Source organism: Rhipicephalus sanguineus, chromosome 11 (genome assembly GCF_013339695.2).
Source record: "Rhipicephalus sanguineus isolate Rsan-2018 chromosome 11, BIME_Rsan_1.4, whole genome shotgun sequence".
NCBI classification, from domain to species: Eukaryota; Metazoa; Arthropoda; class Arachnida; order Ixodida; family Ixodidae; genus Rhipicephalus; species Rhipicephalus sanguineus.
The window spans coordinates 1457497-1481033 of NC_051186.1; the positions used below are offsets into that span (position 1 = coordinate 1457497).

Sequence of the window (23537 nt, forward strand, 5' to 3'; positions counted from 1 at the left end):
CCACACTGGCAAACGCCAGTCAGAGGCGCTATGAAGCGGCTCCAGCGCAGTGTCAGACGGCGACTGCACAGCGAAGGCGAGTAGCTGCGCGCGCGTCGGCGCCAGTGTACGTCTACCTCGGCTACGACGTCACTCCTCTGGAAAGCGCAGACCGGCGGCAGCGAGTCGCGCGCGGCAGCGGCGGAGTGCGCGGGAGGTGCCGGCTCCGATGCGTCGGCTTGTGACATCACTGATCCTCGCGCATGCGAGGCTCTTGAGTAGCACGGCTCTTGAGTAGCCACGCGAAAGTGGCTCGGCTAGGCCAGTGTAGCTAACGCTACAAAATACAAAGCGTTCCTCCTCATCTCACTCGCCCTTTACAAAAATCATACACGACGTGGAACCCTGGACAGAAAGTCTGCTGAGGGTAACACAAACGCGACAAAATTGTCATCACGGTTGTTGCAACGCTTAGGAGGAAATTTCGTCTACTCACAGTTGTCACTGGAGGATGTGAAATTTGACGTACCCCTTTTTTGCCCGTATCGAGGGTCGACCTCTGAATTGAGACGGGTGCCGAGAAGATGCGCTCCACGTAGTTGTCGTAATCTAGCACTGCCGTGGCACTAAGGAGGAAGAGAGAGAGAGAAAATGAAGATCTGTGACAGGCACAAACAAACAAGCCATGAAATAAATGTTACTCCAAGAAACACATCTCAAGTGTGGAACTACAAGTCAGGAGGTTGGCCTGAAGAAACAACACAACTAAAAAAAAACATGGCATTCAAAATAACATAAAGCCACAAGAATATATTGTTCAAGTACACCTAGATTTCTCAGAACTTAGCAAGAAGTGCAGCCGAAATTTGGCCAAATTATTGTGGGGCAAGCTTGAGTCACGTGGTGTGGTGTCTTATATGCAGTTAAACGTCGACACAACACAGTTGGCAAAATGAGCAATTTACTTCGTTATATCGCAATTTCGTTAAATTGAAATTCGACTTTTTATGCAAAGTAGAGTCGCCAATGGCGTCCTTTTTTTTTTCACGGAAGGTGCTGCAAGAATATTTTGTAGAGAAGCCTTGGGACATGGTAATGGGTTACCCTCTCCAGCGCCTTCTAGTGGGTCGTCCTCTTTGGTTGCTTGAAGAAGAACGCCGCTCGCGCAGGGAGTTCGTGCCTTGCCGTGACTGTCGCCATTACTCATTGTCGTTGAGTGCCGTCTATTAAACACCTTAACAATTTGGTGGAGAGTGCTCTGCTCCCATTAAATGCCCCTGGAGCTCCGATCCCGTACCCTGCCATCTACCATGCCTCAAGACGCCGCCCAGCAAACGCCTCCTCTCGCAACGAGCACATGTCCCGGTGTCTCCCGTATACGCGATCCACCTATCTTCACTGGCGCCGATAGCACCGACGTGGAGGACTGGCTCGCAATTTACGAGCGCGTCAGCATCCCCAACAAATGGGACGAGGAAGGCAAGTTAAGCAACTTGGTATTCTACCTCGCGGGCGTAGCAAGCTTGTGGTACAACAACCACGCGTCCGATTTTGCGACTTGGTCCGATTTCAAGACCGCCGTCATCAGCGTTTTTGGCCGCCCAGCAGTTCGTAAGCTGCAAGCCGAACAGCGCTTACGTGAACGATCTCAGCAGGCCGGTGAATCGTTCACAAGTCATATCGAAGACGTCTTAGACTTGTGTAAGAAGGCCAACGGAACCATGTCTGAGTCTGACAAGATCCGGAACGTGATGAAAGGCATTGACGACGATGCCTTCACCATGCTGCTCGCCAAAAACCCTGGCACAGTGGCCGAAGTCATAACGCTATGCCAGAGCTACGAGGAGCTCCGCCGGCAGCGTTCGATGACCCGTCGCTCCCCATCACGCGACGCAGAGCTTGTTGTGTCGTGCATATCAATTAAGGCACATCAAAGGAAACATTCGTTCCTCATTCTTTATTTCCTCTTCGTCGTCTTCGCTGAGGCGGCCGCCGAGCACGTGCCATCTCCTGGCGCCGTAGTCGGCAGTGACGCCTTATACGACATATCCCCTTTTGCGAAAAAAAAAAATAGTTGCTACCTAATATAGTCCTTGAACTTCTGCGGTGTCTTCTTCTTACGAGTGCTCCTTCTAATACACGCTTGAGATCCCAACTTATTGGGTGAAACTTGCGCACTGTCTGCTGCGAGTGGTTCAGGAGAGTCCGCATTTTCATGATTATCCTCTCTTGACGTGCCAGGATGCGATAGATCACCCATAACTGTACCAGACGATTGAGTGGATGCCGGTAACCAGTTCATAACAGCAGATGTGCCTGATCTCATTTTGCTGACAGCTGCAGGGTGAACAGCAGCTAACTTGGACGCGTTCCACACTCGTCCATCTTCCAACAAGTACGAGGCTGGTCCACGCTTTTCAACGATCTTCTTGGGCGCGGAGAACTGTGAAGATAGCTTCCCAGGAATGGCAGATAATTTAACCCGCACGTAATCACCAACGGCGAAGTTTGGTTCCTTGGCTCCGCGTTTTTCATCTGTATAGCTCTTCGACCTGGTTTGCTTGTTTTTCACGCGCTCTCGCAACTGCTCAATCGCCCTTGACGGGTCCGTGCTGAAGCATTTGTCGGGCATGCCCACTATGTCGAGCCTTGTTCGAGGTTGGCGTCCATGAAGAAGTACAGCGGGCGCAACACCAGTTGTCGCGTGAGGCGTACATCGATATATTTGCAGGTAATCAAGCATGGCTATTTTTATATCACGGCGTTCAAACAGAGCCAGTTGTATGTATGACTTCAATACCCTGTTGAATCGTTCCACCAAGCCGTTAGCTTGCGGGTGGTACACAGAAGAGTTGTAATGCTTGATTCCACGTTCTGCGAGAAATTCTTCAAAATTTGCTGATGAAAACTGTGGCCCATGATCGGATACGAGACCACGTGGGTATCCTTCGCGTGCAAAAAGTTCAAGTAAGAATTTCTTCACTGTAGGTGTGGTCGCGTCTCTTACGAAAGCCACTTCAGGCCACTTGCTGTAATAGTCAATGATTGTAATGGCAAAACGGCAGTCGGCTGAAGCTTGCGTGAAAGGTCCTACGATGTCGATTGCAACTTTTTCCCAAGCTTTGTCAGGAAGAGGAACGGGTTGCATTGGCGCTGCAGAGGTATGTGCAGACTTGTCACAGGACTGGCAAATCACACATGTGCGCACAAGCTCTTCAATGTGACTGTCCATGCACGGCCACCAATAGGACTCTCTCAGGCGAGCTTTGGTGCGACTAATGCCTGGATGTGACTCATGGGCCAGATCCATAAAACGGCGTGTCATAGACGCTGGCACGACAATCCTTTCACCCCGGCACAAGATATCATTTACAACTGAGAGTTCAGCTCGCACATGAAAGTAAGCCAGCAGCTCTTTCGACAAGGATTTTTTGTCAGGCCAAGAAGTAATCGTGAAGTGCTTGGCTTGAGAGAGAGCGGGGTCGTTGGCACTGGCTTCTTGAAGCTCTTGCATGGTAACGACTGGAGACAGGAAGCATATGAATTCTTCTTCGGGTGCATCGCGGAGTAAACTCTGTACGGGCAGCCGGGAAAGAGCGTCAGCCACGACGTTTTCGCTACCCTTTCTGTATTCCACGGTGTAGTTGTAGCACAGCAACCGTGAGGACCAGCGCGCAATCCTTAATGGACGGTGACCGGTACCTTTCGTTGAAAGAAGCGTAACCAATGCCGCATGGTCAGTCCGTAAGATGAAAGGTCTCCCCCACAGGTAAACGTGCCAATGTTCGCAAGCCCAGACGCAGGCAAGAGCCTCGCGTTCGCCAACTGAGTACTGCCGTTCATGTGGCTGCAGGGTACGCGAGGCGAACGCGACAGTTTGCAGTGAGGTTCCGTTATCTTGCTGAAGTACCGCACCTAATCCATATCCTGAGGCATCAGTCGTGACGTACACCGGTAAGTGAGGATCGAAAAGATGAAGAACCTCGCAAGATGTTAGAAGAGCTTTCAGTCGCTCCAAACTGCCTTGTGCTGCCGCAGTCCAAACGAAAGGTGCATTTCCTCGAAGCAAGGCACGCATTGGCTCCACAACGTCAGAAAAATGGGGGATGAACTTGGAGTAGAAACCTGCAAGTCCCAGCATCGAACGAAGTTCGTTGATGTTTTTAGGTGAGGGTGCCTTGGTTATCGCCTCAATGGATGACATAAGTGGGAATAACCCTCTAGCGCTGACAACATGACCAAGAAAAGTCAGCTCTGCGACGTCAAAAACACACTTGTGGTTCAACCTGAGGCCCGCATCAGAGAGCCGTTTCAAAACAGCGCGCAAATTGCCCAGATGATCCTCGCGGGAGCGTCCATACACGATGATGTCGTCAATGTAAAATAAGACGCATTTGCACCCTTTTAGGATCAAATGCATCATCTTTTGAAATGCTGAGGGCGCCGATGCTAGTCCGAAGCAAACCCTTTTGAAGCGAAAGAGTCCGTCATGAGTTATGAAGGTAGTAAGGTCACGGCTCTCTGGACTGAGTGGTAACTGGTGGTACGCAGAAGCTAAGTCGAGCTTTGAGAATCGCTGCGCCCCAGCCAAGCTGTTCAGTAGTTCTTCAGTTTGTGGCAAAGGAAAACTGTCCACTACCACAGCTTTGTTTGGCTCCCGTAGGTCAACGCACATGCGAATCGAGCCATCCTTTTTCCTAGCTACCACAATGGGTGACACCCACTCTGACGAGTCGACGCGCTCAATGATGCCCTGGGCTTCTAATTTTTGTATTTCTGCCGAGACTTGCTCGCGAATGACAAGTGGCAGCCGTCTCAGCTTGCTGGCCACTGGTTGAACAGACGCGCGAACTTTGACCTTGTGACAGAAGCCTTTAACAGTTCCGAGCTCTTTTGAAAATAGGTGCTCGAAGTCGAAACGTAACTCTTCAGGCAACACAGGAGTTTCTTGCGTCATCAGAAGACACTTAAGCGGTGACCCCTGAATCTTCATGTCCAGAGCCGCGATGCCATCTAATCCAAGAATGGTTGTTCCTCCAGGCACAACGTACAATAAGATAGAAGTGCATCGACCATGGAATGAGGCCGCAGCAATGAAACATCCTTGAATTGGAATGGCCGACTTGGAATAGTCGAGAAGCTGAACGGACGTAGATGTCAGAGGATACACTTTAGAAAAGTGACGTTTGTAAAGGTCCTCAGCCAGAATGGAAACCGATGATCCAGTGTCTATCAAGAATGACACAGAAATTCCCTCAATTTCTAATACTGCGTAAATTCCTTTCTTTCGGCTCCAGATTTGACACACACTTAAGTGATCGTCTGGGTCAGCTGTATCGCTATCTTCCGCGACATGCTGAACATTTTTCGCGAACTTTCGTAGCGACTTGCACACCTTTTCCAAATGGCCAATTTTCTCACATTTTCGACACTTATGTGTCTTGGCCTTGCACTGAGGGCTATTTGCAAGGTGCTCCGCCGAACCACAACGATAGCATTCCTGCTCTTTGAAGGATCGTTGACTTTGACTTTGCGTCTTATAGCATGTGCACGTGCTACAATGCTTCTCTCTCTCCTTTGAATTATTTTTAACACGATGAACTTGTAATTCCTTTCGGGACAGTTCTCTGGCTTCACTTGTCGCCTGATCATGCTGTTTTGCAATAGTAAGGGCCCTTGAAAGCGTTAGGGACTCTTCCAGCAGAAGGCGTTCACGTAAATACTCGCTGGTCGTTTTCTCTATCAGCTGGTCGCGTATCATGTCGTCCGCCAAGTCACCGAAATCGCACGCTCCTACCAAACTTCTCAGAGCGGTGATGTAATCCGCCGCAGTCTCACCTGGGGCTTGTGTACGTCGACGAAACCGGTGACGCGCAGTAGTGACGTTCACCTTGCTCCTGAAATGACCTTCCAGCGTCGCGATGGCACGGTCGAAGTCATCCGGGCTAGGAGACGCCAACGTCCCTTCCGTGGGGCTCGAAGCCGCAAGGCCCGGGTCGTCCGTTGCCGTCAGAGTCTGGAAGATGCGCTGTCCTTCCAAGCCCAAGCAGTTGAGCAGAATCGCCTTCCGCCGAAGAGCAGGTAGGTCGGAGGCGCCCGAAGCAACCATGTAATTCTTGAAGGCTTGTATCCATTGCTCCCAAGGGATGACCGGGTGTCCAGGTGACGGCAGGAACGGGGGTGGTGGTTGTAGTCCAGAAACACTCATCGTAGAGGACGACAGGCGTACGTACAACACTCACGAAGATGAAGGTCAGACCGGTAGCACATGGGCTCGTAAATCTTCGTCGCCAAAATATGTTGTGTCGTGCATATCAATTAAGGCACATCAAAGGAAACATTCGTTCCTCATTCTTTATTTCCTCTTCGTCGTCTTCGCTGAGGCGGCCGCCGAGCACGTGCCATCTCCTGGCGCCGTAGTCGGCAGTGACGCCTTATACGACACTTATAGCGCTTCTGGATGCCGCGGGCCCTGGGAACGAAGGGCCACCGCAGCCCAAGACGGGGTCGACGCGCATACTTGTAAGGATGCGGGCGTCGTCCACCGAAACGTGCGTCGCCAAATCGAACAGCCATCCGCCTGTTCTCCTGCAATAAGCATGTGCATAGCTGAAACTTCAACACCACCCGAGTGAAACGCAAGCTTACCTGACTGCACCGTCATTCCGCGCCTCGAGCTCGAGCTGCCGCCACTCCGGCGGCGGCCTGCTGCTGGGGCCCAGGCGGTAAAGGCGCTCTGTCATTGTCTGTCACGGCTCCCATCGTACCTCCGGTAGTAGGTTGCAAACGACCCTCCCCATACAGGGACGATCGGTAAAAAAATGCAACATCGCGGCCCACTGTTCGCGATCTGCCGACATAACCACAGAACACCTACACAAAACAACCAGCGAAATAACGATGTAGGCAATGTCGACGCTGGCTTGGCTGGCTCGCTTATTGGCTAAAATGTTACTATGGCTTTGTCGCTCATCTCCAAATATGGCGCTAAATTGCAGACGTTATCGTCTGCTTCACAACTTTAAAACTAAACGCTTCACTTTTCTTTTATTTTTTTGTTGTTACATTAACAATTTCAGATACAAAATACTATTTAATTGCACGTTTCCTTGCATCTTATGTCCCCTTCACGTCACGTTTCGCAAGCATTTCTTGCGTTTGCGTCATCATTGTGTACACGTCACGCCTACGTCAAATTTGACAGAAAATGGCGGAAGTCCAGAATAGCACCCCGGGCGTCACCCAATGCGAATTACACAACTGGTGGGCCGTTTAAAGATTCCAACCCATTACAAAGGGCTGAGCCATAATTCTTCATCGTCATCAGTCGTCGCGTCAACAAAGTGCACATGATGCCTTACTGACGTGTAGCTGGTGCCTCGCTTCTCCGCAGAATGACGAATAATGGCTTAGTAGGTGCTTCCCAACTTCACAAAAATTGTGATTTATGGCGTAGTGGGTACCTTTCTAGTGTACTTGTTTTGTAGCCCCAAGAGAGCTTAACGGGCTCTAGAAACGCTGCTCTTCCAGCTTTCGCTGTGACTGTGCTGCGGTTTCAGCGCAGGCCTGGCGTTTTTTTGACTGGTTTTTGCCTCAGCGTCATGTACCAAGTGACCCAGACTTCGACCTTATTACATCGAACTTGCAGGTAGTCCGGCGATAGCAGCAGCGGTGGGGCCTGTCAGCGATGATCGCAAATAGGCAAATTTGTCTACACCCATCTAAGTCGGGTTCTCGTGGACTACGGTTGAAACTGTTCCCAAAATGGAGGTGAGTTACGAGGCGTTCTGTTAAGCTTCAAAAGTTCCAGGCGAGGAAGTCTTATGCTGTGACTAGAAGTCGGCGTACCCGCCACGGTAAAGTTTAGGTTTGGCGGTGCAGGTTCTGCCTATAGCTGCAACTGTGGACGAGTAAGTAACAGCCTTGTCTATGTACTCGGCAGCACGAAGGAATTCTCGCTCACTGTCGGGGCCCGTTAAATACGGCTCTATCCCCCGATCAATAGATTTCAGCTCACCGTGATACCATCCAACCGGTCTGCGAGTAACTCAAGATCATGCAAGATTGCTCCATCATTCGAAACAGCCGCCTCGATTTTATTTACTAGCTTGTTCAAAGGGTGCGATGAGCTTTGCACTTGCCTTTAAGGGAGTCCACGACGGCGGTCGGTTGAGTCGTGGCAGTCTGGACGATTGGCCGGTCGAGATGGTAATCAGACGCCTGTCTGTCCTCGGTTGCTGTGGATGCCGGCGTTCGATGGCTCCCGGCGGGTTTCGGCGCCACTTTGAAGGGACAAACGCCTTCGGTAAATAACATAAAGGCTTTAATGCTGTAGAAACGTCATGCTTGAACTGGGCAAAGCAGAACATGTCTCGAGGCCTGGAGCCGTGCGTGAATGTGGCAAATTCTTCTTCTCCGGAAGATGCAACAATGTACGCTGATAGCGGCGAACAGAGCGTGGGTCATCGATCAAATGAAATGCTGCAAGGCGCGTCCGCATTTTATAGATGCGGCATCGAACATTCGAGCCTTTTCGCTGGTGGACGCGTTAGTTCGCGAATAACATCAACTGTTCGCGTTTGCGCACTCAAGCCCAGTAGAATATTCGAAGAATATTTGGAAGGTTCCCAGACATTAGGGCGCAGCTTGCGCAAGGCGGCAGCTACGCGTGCAATGGACAAGTTACATAAAAATTACAAGAAGCGCGCGTGGCATTGCCCCCCTCTGAAGAAGCATCGTCCCGGTGCTCGCAACAGAACATGGAACGGTGGGGGGCAAAGTGCATACGCAAATAAAGTGCAACGATAAAGAAAAAAAGCACTCCTAACGTTCGCTAAAATGGCTTAAGGCGCACGACATGGACGACTTCAGGTCGTGCGCGGTGCCGCTGAGACATGATGAGTGGTTTTCAGCGCAAACAACGAATACACAGAGAAGAAGGAACACGAACACCAGCGCTGTCTCACAACTAACTTTCGTTGTTTGCGCTGAAAACCACTCATCATGTTTAACGCAATCCAACTCGCCCAAATGTCGGTTCTTCTGTGCCGCTGAGAGTTGGTGATGCCGTCCGGAATGACCTCGTAGTCTAGAGCACGGAGACGTCGAATTACCTTGTATGGCCCGAAGTATCGCCGAAGAAGTTTTTCGCTTAGCCCACGTCGGAGTATCGGTGTCCAGTCCCAAACACGGTTACCGGGCTGGTATTCGACGAAGCGTCGTCGAGGATTGTAACAGCGGCTGACGGTCGTCTGCTGATTTCTGATGCATAGGCAGGTGAGCTGTCGGGCTTCTTCGGCGCGCCGAAGGTTGACAGTCGCGCAGAAGTTTTCTTCGTCGATGACGTTGAGTAGCATGTCGTCGAGCGTCGTTGCCGGGTACCTTCCGTATACCAACTTGTGTGGCGTCATCTGCGTCGATTCTTGCACGACCGTGTTGTATGCGAAGGTCACGTACGGAAGGATGGCATCCCACGTCTTGTGTTGGACGTCGACGTACCTGGCCAGCATGTCGGCGATGGTCTTATTTAGACGTTTGGTGGGGCCATTGGTCTGTGGGTGGTTAGCTGTGGTCCGGTGGCGGCTTCTTCCGCTGTATTTCAAGATCGCTTGAGTAAGGTCAGCAGTAAAGGCCGTACCTCTGCCAGTAATAAGGACCTCTGGGGCGCGATGACGCAGGACGATGTTCTCAGCGAAGAACTTGCCTACCTCGGCGGCACTGCCTTTGGGCAGGTCGCTTGTCTCGGCGTAGCGGGTGCGGTAGTCGGTAGCTACGACGATTCATTTATTTCCGGAATTCGACGTCGGGAACGGCCCCAGTAAGTTCATCCCGATTTGCTGGAACGGGCAGTGAGGTGGCTCAATCGGCTGAAGTCCAGCTCGCCTTGTCGGCGGTGTCTTCTTTCGCTGACAGTGTCGGCAAGTGTTTACGTATTGGGTGACATCGGCAGTGAGACGAGGCCAGTAGTACCTCTCTTGTATTCTCGCGAGCGTCCCGGAAACACTGAGGTGTCCAGCCGTGGGGTCGTCGTGTAAGCTTCCAGAGCCTGTGGACGTAATTCTGAAGGTACTGAGATGAGGTAGTTGGCCCAGAGTTGTGAGAAGTTTTTCGTTATGAGCACGTCATTCCGCAAGAAAATGACGCGAGCCCTCGAATGAATACCTTTAGAACAATGGTGGCCTTGCCCTCGAGGTATTCGACAAGACCCTTGAGTTCCGGGTCGGCTCGCTGTCGTACGGCGAAGTCATCAGCACTTAAGGTTCCCAAGAAGTAGTCACCATCCTGGTCGTCCTGTGGCGGTGGGTCAACGGGGGCGCGGGACAAGCAGTCGGCGTCGTAGTGCTTTCGTCCGGACTAGTAAACGAAGGTAATGTCGAATTCCTGAAGTCGCAGACTCCACCGTGCGAGGCGACCTGAAGGGTCCTTCAAGTTAGCTAGCCAACACAAGGCGTGGTGGTCACTCACAACTTTGAAAGGCCTGCCGTAAAGATAGGCGCGGAAGTTTGATGTAACCCAGATGATGGCAAGGTACTCCTTTTCTGTTGTGGAATAGTTGGCTTCCGCGTTGGATAGCGACCGACTAGCGTAACTAACAACCCTTTCTGGTCCCTTAGTCCTATGCACTAGGAGGGCTCCGAGCCCTACGCTATTGCGTCGGTGTGGATTTCCGTGTCGGCGCATTCGTCGAAGTGCTCAAGGATCGGCGGCGACTACAGGCGTCGTTTCAGTTCTTGAAAGGCTTCGACTTGTGCCGTTCCCCTCTAGAATTCCACGTCGGTTTTCGTGAGGTGCATTAGCGGCTCGGCGATCCTTGAAAATTCTTAGACGAAACGCCTGTATTAGGCGCACAAGCCCAAAAATTGGCTTATGGCCTTTTTGTCGGTGGGTGGCGGAAAGGCGACGATGGCAGCTGTTTTCCGCGGGTCCGGAGGAACTCCAGACTTGCTAATTACGTGGCCCCAAAAAAGGAGCTCCACGTGCGCGAAGCGGTACTTTTCTGGCTTCTGGGTGAGTCCAGAGGTTTTGATTGCCTGAAGTACAGACTGAAGGCGCCGGATGTGTTCGTCGAAGGTTGAGGCAAACACAACGACGTCGTCCTAGTACACCTGAGGCAAGTTTGCCACTTCAAGCCTGCTAGTACTGTATCTATAACGCGTTGGAAAGACGCAGGCGCCGAGCAAAGACCGAAGAGCATGACCTTAAACTCGAAGAGCCCGTCTGGTGTAATAAAGGCAGTCTTATCTATGTTTCTCTCGTCGACTTCGATTTGCCAGCAGCCGGTCTTGAGGTCCATCGACGAAAACTACTTCGCGCTGTGGAGTTGATCTAGGGCGTCGTCTATACGTGGGAGAGGATACACGTCCTTTGTGAATTTGTTCAGGTGACGATAATTGACGCAGAAGCGTAGTGTTGGCCAGTGTTGGCATTTCCATTTGGCGCACGTGAAAGACAGTGAGCGTCGGTGTGTTTCCGCCCAGGCTTGTGTACGATGGTGACGTCGAATTCTTGTAGCCAAAGGCTCCATCGTGCTAGGCGACCTGAGGGATCCTTGAGATTCGCGAGCCAACAAAGAGAATGGTGGTCGCTAACGACCCTGAATGGGCGGCCGTACAAGTATGGCCGAAACTTTGTTATGGCCCAGAGAACAGCTAGGCATTCTTTTTCTGTTGCAGAATACTTTTTCTCAGCAGGTGATAAGGTTCTGCTCCCATAAGCAATCACGCGCTGTATGCCATTATGCCACTGAACTAATACGGCGCCTTGTCCGACGTTGCTGGCGTCTGTGTGCAACTCCGTGTAAACGTTTTCGTCAAAATGACCCAGTACAGGCGGAGTCTGGAGATGGTTTCGGAGGGTGTCGAAGGCATGGCGCTGATCCTGACCCAAACCAAACGGGACGCCGTCTTTTGTAAGTTCATTGAGGGGTTCAGTGATCTTCGAAAAATTATTGACGAAATGCTTGTAGTACGCAGAAAGCCCCAGAAATCGGCGTAGGTCGCGCTTATTTGTGGGCACGGGAAATGCGGCAACGGCGCTGGTTTTCTCGGGGTCGGGGCGGATGCCGGCATGACTCGCAACGTGGCCAAGGAATTTCAGTTCTTCGTATCCAAAATGGCACTTCTCAGGTTTGAGAGAAAGATCAGCTGTTCTAATTGCCTGAAGGACTGTCTGCAGGCGCTGGACGTGTTGTTCAAACGTGTCTGCGAAGACCACCACGTCGTCAAGGTAAACAAGACACGATTTCCATTTGAGCCAGGGGCGTAGCCAAGGGGGGGGGGTTGGGGGGTTCAACCCCCCCCCCCTAAATTTTTCAGTTTTGCTTGCGCATATATACACGCACACATACAAACGCACGCACGAACATGCATAAAGTATGGTTGAACCCCCCCCCCCCCCCCGAAAAAATTTCTGGCTACGCCCCTGATTTGAGCCCTGTGAGAACCGTATCCATCATCCTTTGAAAAGCAGCTGGCGCTGAGCATGGACCGAAAGGCAGGACCTTAGACTCGTAGAGGCCGTCAGGAGTAATAAAAGCCGTCTTTGCGCGGTCACGCTCGTCAACAGCAATTTGCCAGTAGCCACTACGTAAATCCATGGAGGAAAAATATCTGGTATTGCGTATACGGTCCGAGTCATCTATTCGGGGCAGAGGATAAACGTCTTTTAAGGTGACCTTGTTCAATTTTCGATAATCGAGGCAAAAGCGCAACGTACCATCCTTCTTCTTTACTAACACAACTGGTGAAGCCCAGGGACTGGTCGATGGCTGAATGACGTCGTCTTTAAGCATCTGGTGAACTTAGTCACGTATAGCGTCTTGTTCCTTTTGCGACACCCGATAGGCATGTTGTCGAATGCGTCTTTCGGTGGGTGCGGTGATACGATGCTGAGCAAGCGGTATCTGTTTAACCTTCGACGTTGTAACGAAGCAGTCTTGAAATGAGCTGAGCATACGCAAAATGCTTTCTCGTTGTGCTGAGGGTAGACACTGGTTTACGTCGAGAGTGCTCGTGAAGTACTCTGTATAATGGTCGCCAGACGAAAGTGAAGCCAATGTTGACGAACCCTGGGCTTCGGCAATTTCCTCAAAGTATGCAATGGCGGTGCGTCTGGCAAGATGACGATATTCGTCGCTGAAGTTCGTGACCAGCAGGTGAGCTCGTCTGTTGCTAGGCTGAATGATTCCTCCGGCAATGCAGATTTGTCTTGAAAGAAGGCAAGACAAATTTGTCTCCGCAATTACAGCGTTGGACACGTCCTGTCCCAATTCCACAGTCACAAAGAGACTGCTGCGAGGCGGCAGAGTCACAGAATCATCGGCAACACGTAACGCTGTCTTCGGTAGTTCGGTGCTGTCAGTGGCAGCAGGAGAAGGTTCCTCGAATGGCACAAGTAACTCACGGAGGTCAATGACTGCGCCGTATTCACGAAGTAAGTCCATTCCTATGATGATTGGCCAAAAGCAGACAGGCAACACGAGGAAAGACCCTGTAAATGTCGACGCACTGATTCGATTACGTGACGTGCACATTCCAGTCGGCATCACCAGATGACCACCTGCCGTGCGCAACTGGGGTCCTTGCCACGGTGTAATAACTTTCCTCAGTTCAGATGCCAGTGCGGCGCTCATAACAGAATACTCGGCACCGGTGTCAACGAGGGCGATGACAGCATGGTTGTCCACGAATACGGCGATGTCAGCAGAAACGATCTCTTTCTTGTCGGAAAACAGTGAAAAACCGGAACGGTCGTCGTCGGGTCGTTGCGTCGAGGGAGGTTCTTTCAAAGTTCGTCGGCCAGCGACTTCACCCCCAGAAGTCGCGGCTCCTAGTTTCCCCAGCGAAGACTCGGTGACCGGCTCCTGAAAGGAGCGTAAGACGACGAGGGCAAGCTAGGTGATGTAGACCGGCGAGGCGATGCCGATCTCGATTGGCGGCGCTGAACAGTCGAAGGAATTCGCTGGCCCGTGAGATACGCCTCGATTTCGTGGGGGCGCTCACCGTAGCGTGGGCATCGAGCATCAGGGTGGAAGCCGCGGAGACCTAGTTGACGGTACTGACCGTTGCGATACACGTGACCCGCTTCGCCGCAGTGGTAGCAGAGCGGACGATTATCCGACGTACGCCACAAACTTGCCTTGCTAGCAGTTTGTCTCGAGGCAGACGTCAGATATGTGGGTGCGCTCGGAAACCTTGACCCGGGAGGCGGACTCGAAGCGGTGTCCTGGAATGGGTGCGTAGCCTGGTCCATTTTCCGCATAGTGAGACCTGTTGCTGGTGGCGCAGAAGATCGCAGTGCCACCGCATATGTCAGGATGGGGGCCTCAGGTATTGGTGGTGTGAGCGGCGCAAGAGGTGCGACCGCCTGTCTTATTTCTTGTCTGATTACGTCAGCGAGTGCAGTCACAGGTGGTTGGGCTCCTACAGCATGGAGTTGTCGCCGTTCGTCCCACACGATACTTCGTATGAAGCTTGCGAGGGCCTGCCTCTCGCTGTCAGATCCGATGGAGCATGCAGTGGCTGTGATGTTGCGTTCGTACTGTGACGACCGCTGCTGGAGAGTACGCTCCATCGTGGTTGCCTCACTTATGAACTCGGCCACAGTTGTCGGTGGATTGCGCACGAGTCCAGCGAAAAGCTGTTCTTTCACTCCACGCATCAAGTGGCGCACCTTCCTTCCTCTGACATGGCAGGGTCTGCGCGCCGGAAGAGTCGAAGCATGTCCTCGACAAACATTGAAACTCGCTCGTTCGGCCGATGACTCCTACACGAGATGGCTTGTTCAGCTCTCTCCTTCCTTTCGGCGTTGCGATACGCGTCGCGGAGCTGTCGACTAAGCTCTTGCCATGTCGCAAAGGAGCCCTCGTGGTTCTCGTACCACGTTTTCGCAGAACCTTCCAATGCGAAGTAAGCTCACCGCAGCTTGCGAACATCGTCTCATTCGTTGATGCTGGCAACCCGATCAAAGTGGTCGAGCCAGTCATCAACATCTTCGAAAATGTCTCCATGGAATGGTCTTGGTGTTTGTGGCGCATGAAAAATATGCGCGAGAGGAGAACAATGGGCATCGTTAGTTTGACTCGCCTGGCTTGTCGTCGGAGTCGTCATCTTTTCGAGTCTCGATGACAAGGGACCAAATTCGGGGGGTAATCCTCGCAGGCGGCGGCTGCTTCTTGCTCTGGGAGCTGTAGCTGCCTGCAAGGTGCTAGGAGTGACGGCTGACACTTGGGAGCCAAGGTACATGTACCCCGCACCTCCACCAGTAATGTCGCGGGCGAAACAAGACGGAGAACCAGGACTCGACGTCTGCCCCAGAACCTGAGCAGCAAAAACGTTCTCTTCTTCTTCACTCCCAAACGTGTATGTGCCACAGCGGGATGGTATGTTTAATAGAGACTCTCGATGTGCAGATTCCTGCGGGCGTTACTAGGTGACGTCCATCTGCCCGGATTTCGGGACCTTCCCGGCGGTCTTGAGTTTGTAGAACTTCGTCGCGAGCGGTCCGCTGATGACAGAATAGTCGGGTCCGGTGTCGACGACAGCCGTGACGCTGTGGCCGTCGATAAGAACGTCGAGGTCTCTACTTCGCCGCCTACCGTTGCGGTTAGGTCGCAGCGACTGGTCACGGCTCCGTCGGTTTGTTCCACTGCTTCCCCGTTGCGTCGTCAGGTCTTCTTCTTGCCGCGAAGTTTCGAGGCAAGGGCTTCGTTCGGCTGGCGGCGTGTTATTTAGATTTCGTCACGGCGGAGGATCTCCGGTATTTCGTCGTACAATAACCGCACCTCCACTGGTTGCTTCCGTTAGTGTTCTGGATGCGGGCTGGGTGACCGGCCCCGAGTTGGGCCAGTGTATGGTCGGCGTTGGGGAGAGACTTAGCGAACTGGCGACGGCGAACGGGAAGGTTGTCGGGGTGTCGGATGCGCTCCTGCGAGGTAGTCAGCGATGTCGCGTGGTCGTTCACACCGCTGTGGACGCGCCGCCTCAATGGCGAACCCACGCAGTCCCATGTGTCGGTACTGGCAGCGGCGGTTGGTGTGGCCAGCTGCGCCACAATGCTAGCAGAGTGGGCGGTGATCGGTGGCGCGCCAAACATCGGTCTTCCTCGGCGCGTATTGCTGGTCGGCTGGCGGGCGGTATGACGTCGGTGGTGACGGCAGCGGTGCCTAGTGGCGGAACTGCTAAGGCCGCGCCGCGTCTTGACGTGGATGAGAAGGGGGGGGGGGGCGTTGCGTCGTGCTGCAGCAGCATAGCTCATTGCTTGCAGCTGCGGCTCCGCTGACTCGGGGGTGTCCAGCGACTGCAGGACTTACTCTCGGACGATGTCTCCGATCGAGGCAACTTGAGGCTGGCACGACGGGAACATTCGATGATATTCTTCGTGCACGACGGACCTTATGGTGTCGCGCAGATCGTCGGAGCCGATGGCTTGAACCGCTGCGGTGTCTTGAATCAAGCGGAGGTTGTTCTGGCGAGTTCGCATTTCCAGCGTCTTGTAGTGGTTGCTTCTGACACGAATTCATGAATGCTGCTTGGTGGGTCCCGCATTTGTCCCGCGAAGAGCTTCTCCTTGACTCCTCGCATAAGGAAGGGAACTTTCTTGCCCTGGAGCATGACAGAGTCAGCGTGGCGAAACAGTCGAGTCATTTCCTCTACGAAGATGGGCGCGCTTTCGTTTGGGAGTTCGACCTGTTTCTCCAGCAAGGCTGCGGCCCTTTCCTTTCGGACGACGCTCGCGAACGTCTCCAGGAAAGCACTGCGAAATACGCCCCAGGTTCTAAGAGTGGACTCGCGATTCTCGATCCAGGGCCTTGCTGCGTCTTCCAGGTAAAAGTAGACGTGGCGCATCTTGTCTTCGGAGTCCCAGTTATTGAATGTTGGGACCCTTACGAACGTCTCCAGCCAGGTTTCGGGGTCGTTATTTAGCAGTGCATAGAAGGTCGGCGGCTCTCTGTGTGGCTCCATCACAATCGCTGCAGGGGACACCGTGACCTTCATCGTGCCTGTCGTCCTCGTCGCAGTCTTGGTCTTGTCGGGTAGGGGTCCGTATTCTGCTGGGAGACCTTAATGCCTGCGGCTGGCCCGCTGGTTGGCGTCAATGTCTCTTTGACGGTGTGGGCTTGGCTCACGGCTGGAGGGGGGCGTTCGCTATATGGAGTGGGAAGCACCTATATCATATGTCATGGGGCCGTGACGTCGAAAAAGGCAGCAGGTGGCGTGTCCAAAATGAAACTTTTTAGGAGCTGGCTCGCCAGGTTCTTAAGCTGGGGCAAAGTCCCACACATTACGCGCGACCTTAGTTCCGTAGGTGACCGCTACAGGCGCAGCTCGCGCGAAAGAGAAGTCTTCTTCCTCTTCTTCTTCGAGCGCCTTGATGATGATATTAATGCAGGCAAAACCACATATAGCATAGCCAGCTGTAGCATGCGCACACTCGCGCGAAACGGAAGTCTTCTTCCTCTTGTTCTTCGAGAGCCTTGATGATGACAATAACGCAGGCAAAACCGCATATAGCATAGTCAACTGTAGCATGTAGCGCTCACTCCACTCCGGCCTTGCGCTTCGATACTCATAAAACGAACAAAGAAGACAAGGCGGCGCAGCGGAGGTCTGGCAAGGCAGCAGAGACCCTGCGGTGAGAGCTCGCAAGCCGCAGAGAGACGTCAGCGTCGTGCCGACCCCGAGATACAAGCCTGCGAAGCCGAAAGAGCGCGGAAGTGGTGGCAAGAGAACCTGGAAGAGGTACGGGCACGGGATGCAGCGGCCAAGCGCCGAAAGCGGTCGCTACCTAAAGTTCGTGGCCCCGACGCGCGCTTCAAACGCGATTTCTTCGACCACACGTTCGGCCACAGCTGCAAGGTCTGCGACCGCTTATGGTTAGACAACAACCTGACCACAATCGCTACTATAACAACGTGTGACGTCTTTATATGATAGTTGAGGACTTGTACAGAGAATTCACGGTTCACCCAAATATCTCCGAGCTAGCTACTCAATCATCATTTACTTCGTGCGTACGGCGCGGATTTTTTTTGACGGAACTTGTGGCCGGGAAACAGAAAGTCAAACTACAGCAATACACACTGTACACTGATAGCGGCGAACAGAGCGTCGGCCGTCGATAAAACTGATCATGGCTGGGAGGCGCCATCTTTTATACATCATGCATCGAACTTTCCAGCCTTATCACTGGTGGTTGCGCAAGCTCTGGATTAATATTGCTTATTCGCGTCATGTGCGCAACCTTGACAAAATGACATACTACAATCTGGCGCGGCCCGCGCAGCACAGCGATCACACGCGCAACGGAGCAGTTACAAAAACATAGCAAAAGATGCGCGCGTGGCATTATTGATGGACATTTACCGCCGGGTTAAGGCATGGTTTTTGTTACTGTGTAAGCAATATTACCCATTCAGACAGATGCATTCTAACAAATGCGCAAACTGACGCTGCTTTTAGGGGCGAAGCTCCAAAAGCCGTGGGTTTGTCCCTTCTAGCTCGTACGTGACCGCCTATTCCGCGCGTGTGTGCCAGTGGTGATGGCAACGAAGCAGCGCGAGTGCTCTTGGCCCAGCGCAGGGACGAAGAAGACGTTGCAGTTCTTTCTCTGATCGATAAAGCGTGTTTGTTTGTCCTGCTCCGTGTCCTCGTCGATCCCCCGTCGTTACACTGGTGGAGGCGCGGGGTAAGCTTCATGCTTGGCACTCCATCGCGGAGCCGACTCGCGTCGAAACACCGGTCCACCGAGTCGCCGTCATGACCGTGTACCTCGCACCCAACCTGTCTATCGGGGACGTCAAGGCGTTTATAGACGCTGCGTTACGTGACTACGACAACAAGTACAAGAACCGTCCGTTTGTGCTGGTTGGGGACTTCAACGTGAACCCCATTGCCAATGACTGGATCGTGCAGTACATGCTTTCCAAATACGCACTCAGATGTATCCATATGCAACCTACCACGATCCGAGGGACGTGCATAGACTTAGTGTTTGCAAACTTCCCACTGCAGCCAGTACAAGAACCTCTCTCGCTTCATTTCACGGACCATAAAGCCGTCATAATGAAGGGACCTCGCAATCCAGCCGCCATGACAACGACGAAATGAAAAGAACAAACGAAGAAACGAAACAACAAACAAACGAGAAAAAAATAAAAGTTGATTTTGTATAATATACACACAGTCTTTCGTCTTTCTAATGATATAATGGGCTAGCTTTCACGGGAGAGTTACGGTTTACCGATGATCTCCCCCTCTCGAGCTTCGCCCACTTATCCTCATTCATTCCGTGGATATGGCGTGATATTTTTTTCAGATGAATGAAAGTTTGGCGCGGTAAATGTCTTAATATCGATCATATCTAGCAGTACGCGTGCACAGGAATGCATTCAAGGAGGTACGTAACAGATTATTTATAACTGTTTCGGTGTACCAGATGATTGATCGCTCTAATTTAAGCGCTTTTTAAGTGAGAAATTACATGAAGCAAGTTGCGCTGCTAGTTCAACAAGCTAAACGAGGGAATTATCTTTGCATGCCTAAATATATAGGAAGCTAAAGTGCAGTCACAGCTCTTATGAAGCGCAAAGACTCATCTATGAGCATGTTCAGAGCGAAAGCCGGGGCTTTCAGTGTTTCGTTGTTCGGGGCTTGGTTGAGGGACAGTGAGAAATAGGCATGCTGACAGCTTCAGAGCAGCAAGTAAACTGTCCGTTACTTACAAGAAAAAGTAGCCTTCACCGTGTGCGGCCAGAAAGGTACTTATGTGTTCGGTTCGCTGCCTTTCTACAAAGGATGAGCGACGATAGTTCACGAACAACGGCTCGGAAATCGGGAGAAACAGTAGAATGAACACGCAGAGACTTTTCCTTAACTTTTTTGGAGAAAGCAGGCCCGCGGAGGTGATGGTGATGGGATATAGACTCTTAAAGGAGAAAGAGAAAGCAGAGATGGATGGCTGCTGCGTTTTCAATGAGAGCATGTTCTCTTATCATATGTTTTCGATGTCTCGATCTGTATCTCGCAGTTTCATCCTGTGCTTGTTGTGCTGACCATCGGATGATATCCTGCTGCTTCTGATGTGTTGAAAAGCAGACCAGGAAAAATGATTGACTATACTTTAAAAAATGAAACACTGTTTGCTCTAAAGAACACGCTGATGGGTGCATACGATACATACAAACATGCTGGTCTGTGGCGTTCAGCATCAGCGTAGCCAGACTTTTTTTTTCGGCGGGAATTCAGTCATCCTTTTTGCATGTTCGTGCATGCGTGTGTATGTGTGATTGTATATGTGCACATGCAAAACCGAAAAATTTCGCAAAGGGGAGGGGTTGAAATTCTTAACCACCCCGCTGGCTACGGCCCTGGCGTTTAGTGCCATACGAGCGAAGCATGGCCATGCAGTGGCATTCCACCATTAATGATCCACCTTTAACAATGAGCCATAATAGTTTCGCTAGCCATGGTTAGGCCACCTAAGCAGAATACGTGTAATGCCAATACTAACATTACGTGCACATGTTCTTGGCCCGCTCTAAATACTACGAGAAAAAGAAATTGCAGGGTCTTACTCTTCTTCGGCAGCATATTCGTAAGTAAATCTGTATTGATATTCGCTGTTGAAAGGACGTTCAGCTGGTCCCAGATGGTTTACCTTATAATGATCACACGAAACAGTTTTGCCGTTCAAAGTCATATCGTGACTGGATTTATAGATCCAAATGTATTGATCGGTGTCCAACATCTGAAAAAAAAATGTTTTGCGAATAAAATAATACGGACTTAGCAGTTTTACATGGCATGCATTGGCATACATAATCATACAAGAAAAAGAAATGATCATAAATTCACTGTTCTGCAATTTACCATTATAACAAATATCAGGGTTGCACTTATGAGTCCTGTGATGTTTCCATTTTGAAAGCAGTTGGCAACGTATGACCATGGCATTGCTTTGAGTTTCGATTGTATGTCATGATAAATATGCGCAACACAGGCCCTCGTGTGGCAGCAGGCGCTTGCTACATGAATTCTTTAGAAGAGAACCTTCGCCAGCTTCAACATCGAGGATCAGCGAAGGTTGGTCGTGATGGGCCAGGGCGCTGCCTGATCTCAAGTCTTCCTGTACTAAGGGCGCTTCTCTTAAGCTATAATCCCAACGACAGTTATTCTCTCTCTCTCTACCGTGAATGCGCGGGTAGACATGTGCGCCGGACCCAAAATTACCGGCGGCGGCATGCCGGTGTTTCCACCTCCGGCGGCGGCGCGTGAACAGCGCGGGGTTCATCGGACCGGAGGCGGCGCGGTGCGGGGGGGGGGGGGGGCGGGCAAAGCAGTGTATGCGATTAGTACACGCCGTAATGTTACATGAACGAGGGCTAGCAGCTAACTCTTTTTGCTCCGATTTCACTTAACTCTACAAAATGCTGGTGTATGGCAATGCGGCCGCTTCTGGGAGAGAAACGGTTTTCGGTCAGTTTGTCGTATCAGTGGTCCGAGCGCGAAGCAGTGAGATCACAGCGCTCACAGAGCGTAGAAGGTATACGAGCCATTCGCTGGGGGATGTCTGCCGAAATAGGGCGCGCGCCAGCGCTCTCGACCGCACTCTTATAGTCAAAGTTGCATCTCGAGTTACGCAGTCCCTCTCCCCAGACATCCCTTCCTGCTCCTTCGCCCAGCAAATGACGGGCGGGGCGTTTCCTTCTGCTTGAGGAGCAATCGACGGCAGGCCTCGCTTCGTTTGATGTTATTCCGTGTGACGGAGATGGCCACTTTGTTTCATCTCTGCTTTAGCCATGTTCCTTGCCAACGCTCGCGAGCGTTTACTAGGGGGTAGAACATACAATGCACGGAGCAATGTTATCGATTTACAGTTTATACAGAACATGACGGCGACGGTGAAAGGCTGTCATGAGTGTCCATAAAACTGCTAACGCAATAAAAATATACAAAAAACCGTCGAAGCGGGCTCGCCTTTTTCCTGGAAAGCTGCATCGTCTACGCCGTACATTGCGTCCGTTGGAAGATTCATATAATCCGGCACGTTTTCCATTGGTTTCGCTCTCGCCTTCAATACCCTTCTTGCAGGGGACATCTCCTCGCCACCTATCTTTTCATAAAGCACGCGTACAATGTTAGAGCTAAGCGTTGAACCTATCATGAATTCGCGCTTGTCGGCTACAGTCTGTTATCTCTGGAAGCGCGGTCGCAAACGCACAAAATGGAGCAAAATCAGTTAATCGCGCACGATAGTCATGCGAGATAAGCAAGAGCGGGTGGGCGGCTGCATAGCAAAGCCGTATGGGAGACAACTCACAACTGTTATTTCTCGTATATGGACCAGTCGAGAGTATGTACCCTGATGATGTCACGTGAATGACTGTTCTGGCATCACGAAGTGCACCAAAAGACAAGAAACGCCAAGATATAATAACGCGCTCGTTGTCTTTGTTTTTTGTTGTATTTTCAGAGGCTGTTAGGGGACCTTTATAAAAACAGGGCGTGCAAACACGGACACAGGAGAGTAATGAAGACACCAGAAACGCCGCTAATATATAATAATATCTGGGGTTTTACGTCCCAAAACCACGATATGATTATGAGAGATGCCGTAGTGGAGGGCTCCGGAAATTTCGACTATCTGGTGTTCTTTAACGTGCACCTAAATCTAAGTACACGGGCCTCTACCATTTCGCCTCCATCGAAATGGGACCGCCGCGGCACCAGAAACGCCGCTAACAACTGAAAAATCACACAGCGGCGAAACCGAAGGTAGACACAAATATTTATCTGCGCATTCCCACGTAAGAGGCCATACCTATCAATCAAGTACGAGTAGTGCTCTACGTGAGAGATAGCTGTTCACTCTGTCGACTTTTCTCTTGCGTCCGTGTTTTCATGTCATGTCTTCTTAACATGAATACCTACCAACTAGCTCAGCTATATTGCCACGCCCACTTCTTGTCTTGTTTTGATGTTTTCGGGTTTGACCGGCAGGGACAGTTATCAACGCCCGACGCTGTCCGCGAAGCAGTGTTCGAGAAGCTTCGCGGACAGCGTCGAGCGTTGATAACCGTCCCTAACCGTGATAACCGTATTGATAAGGCAGCAGTCAGCACGTCAGAGATGAAACGCTTTATTTGGCCGAACTTGTAGCCGGGAAACAAAGTCAAACTACAGCTATACACTGATAGCGGCGAACAGAGCGTCGACCGTCGATCAACTGACAAGCGGTCAAGCGCGTCGGCTATTCTAAAGGCACTATCGAACTTTCCAGCAACATCGCTGGTGGCGGCGTTATCTCTCGACAAAGCTGGAACATTCGCGTGCGGGGCGCAATCTTAACAAAATGATCTACTAAATCGCGAAGCTTCTCGAACACTGCTTCGCGGACAGCGTCGAGCGTTGATAACCGTCCCTGCCGGTCAAACCGGAATACATCAAAACAAGATAAGAAGTGGGCGTGGCATTGCCCCCCTCTCAAAAAGCATCGTCCCGATGCTTGTGAAAGAACATAGAAGAGAAAACAGGAAGTGCATACACAAATAAATTACAATA

The 23537-nt window shown here is 51.6% G+C and overlaps 1 protein-coding gene across 1 annotated transcript in view; it reads right to left on the reverse strand.

Annotated features, from left to right (window-relative positions):
* LOC119374207 (putative ferric-chelate reductase 1 homolog) overlaps positions 1–23537 on the reverse strand; it is a 69161-nt gene that overhangs the window by 21356 nt on the left and 24268 nt on the right. The window contains exon 3 of the mRNA XM_049410831.1: positions 509–605. Within this exon, the coding sequence (XP_049266788.1) occupies positions 509–605 (97 nt within the window). The remainder of the gene's footprint in view (positions 1–508; positions 606–23537) is intronic.